The following is an 11,633-nucleotide window of genomic DNA, read 5'->3' on the forward strand; positions in this document are numbered from 1 at the left end:
TTCTCTCCCATCGAAATAAGCGGAGACGTTAGGAAATCCATTTAAGTGAAAGTGTTTCTTTCCCAGTATATACGTATTAAACAGAACGTTGTTTCTTCCCAGTTTTAGTGTATCACGTGCACCATTTCACTTCATAGTTCATGTGCGAACCAGACAACATACAATAACACTACTTTGCACAACGTAGTCCGCGATAAAATTTATCGTATTTACACAGAGGTTGGACACTAATAAATATTTCGGTTGTAGAAAGTTGTTATGTTAAACAACACTGTGGAAAAATTATCGTGCGTAGTGAAGTGATTAACCACAAAATTGAAGGCTGCCTGTAGCAGAGATATTATTGCGTCTAGAGCGCAAAGACATACGAGAAGAAGATTGATCGTATCTCTGCAACAGATATATGGAGTATGTGAAAAACCATGATCTCACCTATGAGTACATTGAACTCGCAAGTGCCGTTTCTGCCGATCACATCTTGTACAGTGCACTGGACTTGGGTGATTCCCAACTGGAATGCGTCGTTTGAAGAAGGGTTACATTCTGTTACTAACTCATGTTTCGTGTCTACGTTGTCAATAATCGTAATGTTGTAACCAGGCACGTGACCGACAAGGTTACGAGAGGTACTGTGTACATCGTAGCACTCTAGTAATGGCGGGTTTACGTCTGAAATTCGAAAATGTAAAACTGGGATAATCATAGAATGGGCAGACGTTAAAAAGGTACATTTGATGACGATAATCAACTACAGATATAATCTGACGATTTCACGTTCTACAATCATTAATCTGCCAAATAGAAAAAATATATAAAAAAATGGCCATATCAAACGAGGCTGATATTAGTCCAAAACACTTATAGTGGGCAGTCGTACGTTTACGTTATGTGCGCGTGCGCAGTAACTGGTTGAAGAGAACCGTCATTTGCGCACGGAGATAAAATAACGACGTTCTTTGCAGGTGTTTTTTTAATTAAATATACATGAATGTGTTCCTATTAATAAAACAACCTATTGGCAATGTTATCACGACGGATCTCGAGCCTATCTCGTTGACCAGCAAGCGACTTTTTTTAATCACACATTTGGCAAGAGATGTAAACATTTGACGTCACCGTGACAGTGCGACGGCCTATACAACAACATGGAATGTTTTCGAACGGATATACCACATGTATTTGCGACAATTGATAGGTTAGGCATGTAATAATATGAGGTTATTACGAGGATACCTCAAAGTATGCACGAAAACAGTACAGCGGAAGTATCGACCGACGCGCAGTGGAGGTCGATGCGACAGTGTACTGTCTTAGTGCATACGTTGAGGTATCTTCGTAATAACCTTATTATTATACATCTTTTCCTTCCAAGGATACATCATGGGAATGCCGAAGTCCAACAAGTTTAGAACAAAATCAGCGAACTTCTTTGTGTGGGGTCCGATCAAACCCTGGTGGCAGTCATGTTTGTTTTTATTATTAGAGGACGCTTACATGCGGAACCATTATCATATCTATGCCTGGATGCCTTTGAAACTACATATTACATGTAAATCTATCCATCGTAGCGCTATCAAGATTGAACTGATCACCAGTACCTGCAAATGGTAATCACTAAAACACGATTTGATATATACGTTTTCACGTTGAAACTATCGAAATTTAGCCTCAAAAACTTGGTCACTGTTCATACTATGAGTTTATTACGAGGATACTGCAAAGTATGCACGAAGACAGTATGGGCAAGTATCGACTGACGCGCAGCGGAGGTCGATGCGATCGCGTACATGTTTGAGTGCATACTTTGAAGTATCCTCGTAATAACCTTATTATTATTCCCCCCAGGAATACATTAGAAAATATTTAGCGAACTTCTTTGTGTGGGTTCGGTCAAAACCTGGAGGCACCCATGTTTGTTTTTATTATTAGAGGACGCTTACGCGTGTAATCGTTTCATATTTGGAATTCGCGTTTCCTAATATGGTAGGCTGTAAATACCCCGCAAAATTGCGGCATGCGTTACGGAGAAAGATGTATAATAAGATTTTTTAATATCAATAAATTTTCTTTTATCTTGTAAGTATTCTACTTATAATCGCATACTATCGACACAACCCGTTCCCCTCATTCTTATAATTCTGAATGAGCGATAAGGGAATGACATTGGACCGCTTTTAAATTACGTCATCTGGCACTGTGCTCATTGATTTGCTGGTTGGATTTGACCGACATTAATAATCATGAATATTAAACCAAAATGGAGATAGTTGCGTTTATTGGGTCGATGGCGCTGTTAGTTTTATAATGATGTATGTCATTCTCGGACAAAACAGCAACGTCGTCCATATTCCAATAAACTCAATTATTCAGTTATCTGTAACGCGCGCGTCTGCTAGGGTTGTGATTGGCTACCGTTCGCAGTACAAAGGTCATGCAAACTCAAATCTCTGTTGCGAGCGGAGGTGCAATAAAACAACAGTCAAGATGTTTCTCCACAGTGGGAACACCTTGCAACCTACCTGCGTATACCTCTACCTCACATAACTGCATGGGAATGTTATCCATATCTTCTAGCTGTACACTCACAAATTTTCCCATCAGATAGTCGCAGTCCAAAGTACTTTCCTCCGAAGTAATAACAGGCGTATCATCAATAACATGGCCGCAGATAGGATTTTCCGACAACTCTGAGAAACCCACTCTGACCACAGCGCCTGACAAACTCCGGGGTTCAACTGAAATAAATAAATAAATTAATTAATTAATATGTCGATGAATATGTTTTGCATATTTATGATGCATATGCGCGACTACAACATCTCACCTAGACTGGCGCAGTCGGGCGATTAATTTGTTTTTGTAGTTTAAATAAAATAAAAAAAATCGCGAAATGGAGGTGTTGATGATGCGATGGATTTTGAAGCCAATTGTTTTCGATAACTTTCCACTCAAATATATAACAGTTTTAGTCTGGTATCCAGTACAATCAATTCAATTGATACATACATCTGGGGCATTTAGAAACAGTTTTAGTTGTTAACTTTTTGATATGACGATTATTCTATGTCGATATTGAAATTTGTCAGACGGCCTAGGCTATATCGCTGATAACAAATGACAAATACTTGGCTTGTTATAATTATTTAATGTTTTACAGGTCGTTATTTATATTAAGCAATTTTATTTACTTAAAAGCTGTTTTTATTTTCACTCATACCCACAGATTGCACAGGCATGTATATGTCATGAATTTGTTTTCGCGTATCTGTTAATCGACTTAATTAGCTGATTACGAGCGAATTGCTGTGTTATGTCTGTCATAGTTTAGGCAGGCGAGGTCCTGGACGGAACTCGACTCAGTGATTTGGAACTAATTACGAGATAACCGTCGCTATTCGGACTACTATTTCTGACAGTTGGTATTCGTAGTTATTAATGTAGTGAACGATTAATCAAAAGATATGACGTGTTCAGTACTTAGTGTGATTGGCTTTATGATTGAAGGTTGCGCCCTAGAGTCTTTTTACTGCTTTGTAATTGGTTAGAGTTTTGAAAATGAATAAAGAGAGTTTTGAGTTGGTCTTGGCGAGTACACGAGGACAGACGCAGTCGAGAGTCCAGTCCTAGAGAGCCTTGAGGCAGTCCAGTCTTGGGCGAGTCTTGGGTCAGCCTTGCGATAGTCTTGGGGACTTTTCCCCAGGGCGCTGTGTCTTGTAGAGTGCTCAAAAGATCGACTAAGACGAGAGTTGAAACGTATTTGTTGTGTGTGTCTTATTTGACTGTAAAGCTTTAGTGACTTTCCCGATCCCGTACCTCAAGGGGACGCGATATAGAGACGAGACGAGATTCCCCCCTGACACGTGTGGAGAAACCCAGAGGAAAATATTTTACCCCCGTGATATATATCCGGATTTACTGGAATTATAATTATTTTTTTAACGAACAAATGTGACTAATGTTCGTGCAGCTGGACGCAGAATGCACCAATGGTGTTGACATAACTTTATTGTGTACTGAGGTCATTTAAATGGAATACCCACAATAATTGCATGTCCCTTTTTATATGGCCCATGTGACCTCAAGCCTCCATGGCACTTCTATTTTTAATATATTATTTTAACCGAATCGGTACGTGATACGACCATTGCTATCCAACACTATCACAAATGTTATCTCAGTTGCGCGTTTCCAGATATGTGAACTTCACACTTGCTTAGCAGATGTGAATATGTAGTGTTAATTGGTTTGACATGAGCGAAGTTATTATGCGGGAAGACGTGTAATAATATGAGATTATTTACTAGGATACTTCAAAGTATGCACGAAGACAGTACAGCGGAAATATCGACCGACGCGCGTAATCATTCCATATTTTGGAATTCGCATTTCCTAATATGGTAGGATGAAATACCCCATAAAATACCACAAAATTACGGCAGACTGTAACTTTAATGACCTTATTATTATACATCTTTTCCTTCCAAGGAAACATCATGGGAATGCTGAAATCCAAAAAGTTTAGAACAGAATTAGCGAACCTCTTTGTGTGGAGTCCGGACAAACCCTGGTGGCAGCCATGTTTGGTTTTATTGTTAGAGGACGCTTACCCGCGCGTAATTATATTTGGAATTCGCATTTTCTAATATGGTAGGATGAAAATACCCCGTAAAATACCGCAAAATTACGGCACGATGTAACTTATGGCATTACGGTGACAGATGTATAATACTAGTAAACATAACGACCGCGACTGCAGATTGTATTGAAGAGTGCATACCGTCCGGTATACTCGAAATAACCTTATTATTATACATCTTCCAGACCCACTTGATTAGTCGATTGACGTACAGAACTGAGGATGAGGTGACAGTCAGTGGAAATTGACGCTATTTCCTGTGTTTGAAAACAATCAATATCCAATCGTCCTAGAAATATCGCGTAGTCGTTGCAAATTTATAATTCGCATTTCCAAATAAGGCAGAATGCAGATTCCCCGCGCAATACCGTAACAATTACGGCACGTTATAACATAGAGATGCAGTAACAAATGTGAAATACCATATCTAAATGCAGTTAATTCTTACCAGAACAGCAATACCTTGCTTCATAGTTAAGACATGTTGGGTCGTTAGCACTATTGGCGCACCTAAACCCCGTCTTTATATCGTAATTTTGGAAAATCTGACCAGTATCTTCAGCTGGAATATGACCGTCAACCGTTCGTGCCTGCACATCTGTGGGAAATTCACACATCTCGTCTGGCAACGAATTTCGAAACCTGTTGATCGTTTCACCATCGTTATTACCCAGTGGACTATCCGTACTAAACCAACGTGTCCACTCTTTACAGCCTAGTGTTAACAAATAAGCACATGCAAAAACTGTAATGCTAAAATGGTTAGGAACAATTACAATGAGTAATGCGATATTCTGATAAACGTTTTGTAGCATTGGGGTAACTTCAAGCGAAAATACAATACACGTTTCCTATAAACCGCGTCCTCCAGTGACGAAATGCTTCTCTGACTTAAAGAGCGACGTATACAACGCGTGTAATATACATTGTTTATTTACATGAAATTCAAACATGCGCTGTGCGACGACCACCGCGCTTTAATTGTAGGATTACTAAGGTTGCGTCGATTTCGTCTTGATCTGTAATCGTACACCAATGAAGATTACTAGTATGTTTTAGGAGATTTTACAGAATTCTAGACGACGAACGACAACATAGCCAAGAACCGTGATCGATTTAAACGACATTCCCTTTATCAATATACGCCATTCCTTTATCCATATACGTCACACGTCACAGCTTCGTCCCAGAAAGTGAAATTTATAGATGATGTACTAGTATTGTGACATTGTAACGTTCAACTTGAAGTTTGGTCTAATATCCCTAATCCGAACCGTCCACTAGTGACAGTGAACCCTATGAACATTTCATTTGCCTAAATACATTTACAGAAAATAAAAAAATAACCTGATCATTGCGACCACCGTTCCGACGTAGAATAGACTTTAGAAAAAATAATACCGACCCCCCCCCCGTTCGTTTTTGGCGAGTCGTGGAAATTCTAAAATGCCCATTGGATTAAAATAATGTTTTCTGTAAAATTTGATAATTTGGATTTGCTGTTTTGTTGTGTTGTTGCAATATTTTATTAATTAATGATGCTTACATGACTTTGACAAATGAACAAGTAAGCTATCTGCAATACAACATGGGATGCTTTTAAAATGAGTCACGGTTAAAACAAGTAATATATTATCGGCGAAATGTGACTGTCAATTATAGTTGTTATATTTCCCTGTAAATATGTTGAAAGAAATTAAAACCATGTTAATTGTGTCTTAATATTCAGTTGGTTAAAGCTGACTGAGTTTAATTGCTTCGCATAATCATTTAAATTAATTTATTTCAAACTTACCCACATTCAATATCCCACACGTGTGTATGAAACGTACAACCAATCATTTGCATTAGCATATTATTACTCATAAAATATACGACACGTGACAGACATGTTATTGGTCACAAGGGAGTTTTTAATATTATTACAATATAATAGTTTATTTTCCGTTCACTGTGAGATCTCACGTTATGCGTGAACAAACAAAGGAAGTGGTTAGTTTTGTAAGGGTCTTACAACAAAAACATCGTTTTGAGATAAACACGGAAAACTAAATGTTTATTGAAGTGAACTTGGATAAAAATATGTATGGGTTCATTTAAGATTTACATGAACAAGGCCCCTTTGACGTGAAAACGAAAGCAAGTTTAATGCATAGTGCGTATAATATTGATATTGCTAACAGCGAGACATTTACATCTTGTATGATGTTTTAATACAGCCAAGGCCAGAGTAGCATGGCGGCTTCTCGTAAGGGATGACCGTGGAAATGTCTGTCATGCACGGGAACCAAATGCTCCATGTGGAGACACCCATACATACATACACGCCAAAACGAGACTAACATGGGAAAACACAGACGCAATATTAATAACTGGGTATTACACGCGACTACAGAGAGTAACGCACATAACTAACGTGATATTTTGTCCGCGACTGTATTATTAGCTACTCACCATATTCGATTTCAGTCACAGCTCTGATAATAGTCACATACTGGACAATGTACACGTCCTCTAGGTCCACGCGCCACCATGGCGATTTAGTGTAACCCAGGGTTATAGCGCACATGGCAAGATTATTCAATTTGTTCCCATCAACAGCAAAATTAGAATGTCCAATGAACGTACTGTTCCATGTGTAAGTAGAGCTCTGTTCCGTACTTTTGAGTAAAGCAACGTTTGGTAAATCTGTTTAGAGAATGTACGAACACTAGAATACAAATATGTTGCCAAGTTACGTAATGTATTGCATTGCATGTATTCACACAGTTTGGGAACATACCATTGCGTCATCAAATTTAACCTCGTTCGTATTTGCTTCTCGACGTACTCCCCGGTTTGTGCATACAAACAATATAAATAATATATATATATATATATTTACTATAATGATTAGAGGTTTAAAATAGATCAACAAATAAACAAACAAACGAGCAAAGAAACAAACACACACACACACTGATTGCATTACATCACAGCTGTATATTAAAGCAAGCCAATGCAAATTCAGGATTTAAGATTGACATACGAAGTACTATAAATTATTTAAATTATATTTCATAATGAAGATGCCATTTGAATGTACACGTGTTTATATTTATACTATCTTTCCGTATCACATGTAAAAACCGCCCTTTAAACTTGTGTTATACGTGGACATGAGCATAACATTGGCTTTGGCATGTGTGTAGTCTAAAATAGCTTGTGTAATGTGTTAAATATTCGGCTTTTCAATCAAATGAATAAATGTAAGAAGTGTCCGCGTGTACACTGTTTAGTGTAGCTAATAGCACCGACTAGCCATGGTGTTTCAGTGTAACACACAGCTTCTACTATAGGGGTCGACTAATTGAAATAATGCGGAGGGGGGTGTTAAATAATAACATTTCAAGCTGTACATCGAGAAAATAGTGCTCGAAAAGAAGATATTGGCACAGACAAGACAAATAATTAAATCAGCAATAGCGACATTTTTTCGCATAGAATGATGTTACCAAACAAATTAATACATATAGCTTAAAATTCGACAACGCATTATGTTGTTCAACATTGGGTGAGTTTGACCTTACCTTCCGCTATGACTTGTACCTCGCATATATCGAGAGACGGCTCGCCTTCAAACAGTTGTACACTAACGATCCGACCAAGCACTGGCTCCGTGCAGTCGAACGACATTGGCTGTCGTGCCGTTCCACAGTATTCAAGAGTTTTTCCACACAATTCATTAAGGAGAATATCATATGGAAATAAACCAACCCGGGCTTCAGCCACTACTCCCCACTGGTTCGCTGCTGGAAGTTAAAAAATCCTTCACTAACAATAATCTAGGGGATAAATCTCAGAAAAAATACAATTGATGTAGTTGGCTGCATTTACCAGTAGATATAGGTTTATTTTGAACAAGTATTATTTGTTGCCATCCTGAAAACAGTGTTCCGAAAAGCAACAAGGCAAGCTACGGACAATAAGTCGTATAATTTACACAAATGTATTTCCGTATAAATGCATTTAAAATATAACTGAACAAATACTACAGTGACCTATTATTCAATAAATTTCCCAAGTTAAGTCTAATGTCTTTGTTACGATTTAGTGCTACCAAAACCAGGCTTTACTGATTGAAAATTACCATGGCAACAAATAGTACAATGAATATTTAGTTTAAGTTAAATGATGGCCCATCAATCGTCTGTCAATCTAGTGTTAACTTTACTGAAATTAATGTCTACTTGGAAATAAATACATGGATTGCTTCCACATTTGTTATGCGCATGCGTTTGTTAATTGCAAGACAATATCTGCATTTTTTGATTAATTTCTTTGGGCAATTTGGATGAGAAATAATATTTCCGACTTTCCGAGTGTGAAAGTTTGTGTTGTTAGTTCGATCACATCTGCTTTATTCATTTTGTGACAATACCTAATTTTTTTAAATGCATTCGCATTCATCAAGAAGTCGACGATTCTTAAAGAATTGTAAGGACATATTGACTAGTGGCCGACAACAGAATATAAAGCGTTCGAAGTTTTGAGACGATCTCGTGTTACGCTACTCGTCAGAATGCTATTCGAATGCCGCGACTGAAATTCTGTAGAAAGGTGAAAATCCGTCATGGGTTTGAATATCTAATGAGTTTGATGCTTAAAACATTTTTTAGAAAGATTACAAAAATCTTGCGAAATATTAGCTTTTAATTTGAAAACGTCAGTCAAAATTGAAAAAGTTTTCCGACACAATAAATCATAAAATCATAAGCTTTTGAGATAAAATGATGTTAATAAGTTTCTAGTAATTATGACTTTGTTGCTCTAAAATTGAAATCTGGTTCAATCTCTTTCCGACGTTATATTCGAGAAGCTACATTAACAATTTTGAGGAAAATGTTTATTCATGGAACGATTTTGGTGTCAGATTTCGAGTAGGACGAAATACCTATTCTGGGATATAATCACAGAAAAAATAATTAGCTTCACATTTTAAAAAAGTTCATAGGTGAAACAAAAAAGTACGCAACAACTCAATTCTACTGGTGCCAAGAAACCTATGTCTACAGGGAAGGGTGGGATGGATGAGGTGCAGCCAACAATTAGCCTTTGAACGGAAATCGCTGGTCTGACCTATGGTAATATGGCAGCCTTTATTTCTGTTACACAACACGGATTGCACTTTATATCATCTATACAAATTATAAAAAAGATATGTGTAGTTTAAAACATCACTTACGTGTGATGACAATTACACGGAACACTCTATAGCTTCTTCCAAGGTCGACCATCAGCCACCACGGACTCTGTCCAAGTTCAACAGGAGAACAGTTCAACTGGTCTTCCCGCCACTCACCAATGACTCCGTCCACTGTTCGTGGTGCCTTTGTGACCAAGTGGTATTCCTTGTAATGCAGGTAGGTGAAAGCATCTTTGCCAACCGCGACATTAACCAGCGGTATTCGTCTAGAGTCTGAAAAAACTAATCGATTTATGTAAATGTATTTGAATTATATGTAATATACATTGAATTATTGATGTGCATTGTGACAACGCATACGAGCATATCATCTAACATCTATATAAATATTGATAGATATTGGTAAATATTTAAAGATATTTATATAACAGAACTGTATACATATGACTAGTACTCAGGGAACCTATTTTACCCAATATTTCGTGTTTTCCTTCATTTGGTATTAGTCAGAAACTATTACTCGTTGTATGTTTATGGTTGGAAATACACACCTCTATAGTCAGGATTCTATGAACACCACTCGGCGTTACAAGGATCTGACCAACATCACATGTTTACAACTCACTCAAACTCGCTTAACCGCCTAAGCATAACCGTCGGAATCCGCGTCGAAAATATATCGAAAATGACTTATTGAATTATATTCATTTTTCTACAGATAACAAAAAACAAAACAATGTATTTGAATCACTCACCAATTCCTGTGAGACATACGCAAACTACACAAAAAAACTGAAAGGCAATCATAGTGACAACAACATCGATTCAGCGAAGAATCGCTCCCAGTTTGTTTTATGGAGCAACACGTGATATCGTTGAAATATCGTGTATGACAAATAATCTCGAGCATTAGTCGTCGTTGACACAAGAGTGAATGGTGTTTACCGTAAGCACCAGCTACTAAAAATATAGCTTAACTGAATATGTTATTTATTAGAGTGTGATGTAGATGACTAATTAACAAAACCAATCAAGTAAGGATCCATTTATAATATTAAAGGGTTTCACATTAGTAGCCACGTGGGAATCATGAGCCGTTTATTGTGTATACAGTTTTCTGTGTCAGTTAATCGCGATACACTGGTGAACAATGCATTGTTATCGTGGCAGTGGTGTCACACGTGGTTGCGCTCAATTTTTATTATACATGCAGAAAACTCCCAGTGTGTGTTATCAATTCATCTTCACCTTGAACTCACGTTAGCCATGAATCATGAAATATTATCACTACCTTGTACATTTTTTTCCAAATTTGAATCCCCTTGCGTTTCAGCATTACAATGTACTTAGTAAGATCATCCACATGGCGAGAAGCGTCGTGTTAATAGGATAACACATCGGTTCATTTCATAGTTATGTTTCGACCAACTGCGTCAGCGAAACTACCCAAAGATCCATTCAAAAACATGTTGTTTTATATTCACAACCGATGTGCTGGTGAAACATCGAACAATAGTAGATTGCGATTTGTCTTTACTAGTAACTAGATCGCAAACACCCAACATGCTCGGGTCTACTGAAGCCCCCGCCAAAACGTTCACGGAGATGACTAGATAACACCTAAAATAAAGCCTTGTTTTCTCAACAAAAATAACGTATTGTATGCTCGAGTGATAGCTGCCATATAACAAGGTGCACTGATGCAGAACATAATTTACAAGCCTAAATATAGCAATAGCATAGTATACATAAAACATACGATGGTGTTATTTTAATGGTTAGAACTGTGTCAATTAACAATCGAGACTAAAC

At 37.5% G+C, this 11,633-nt stretch overlaps 1 protein-coding gene across 1 annotated transcript; it reads right to left on the reverse strand.

Annotated features, from left to right (window-relative positions):
* Positions 1-2,439: 2,439 nt before the first annotated feature.
* On the reverse strand, positions 2,440-10,628 carry LOC146728641 (uncharacterized). Its single transcript, XM_085496136.1, has 6 exons — positions 10,577-10,628; positions 9,861-10,094; positions 8,206-8,427; positions 7,091-7,324; positions 5,085-5,351; positions 2,440-2,735 (listed from the first exon to the last, which is right to left on the reverse strand). The coding sequence occupies exons 1-6, from the start codon at positions 10,626-10,628 to the stop codon at positions 2,440-2,442; spliced, it is 1,305 nt and encodes a 434-aa protein (XP_085352262.1).
* Positions 10,629-11,633: the final 1,005 nt, after the last annotated feature.

This window comes from Saccoglossus kowalevskii, chromosome 22, assembly GCF_978046115.1.
Source record: "Saccoglossus kowalevskii chromosome 22, keSacKowa6.1, whole genome shotgun sequence".
Lineage (NCBI taxonomy): Eukaryota > Metazoa > Hemichordata > Enteropneusta > Harrimaniidae > Saccoglossus > Saccoglossus kowalevskii.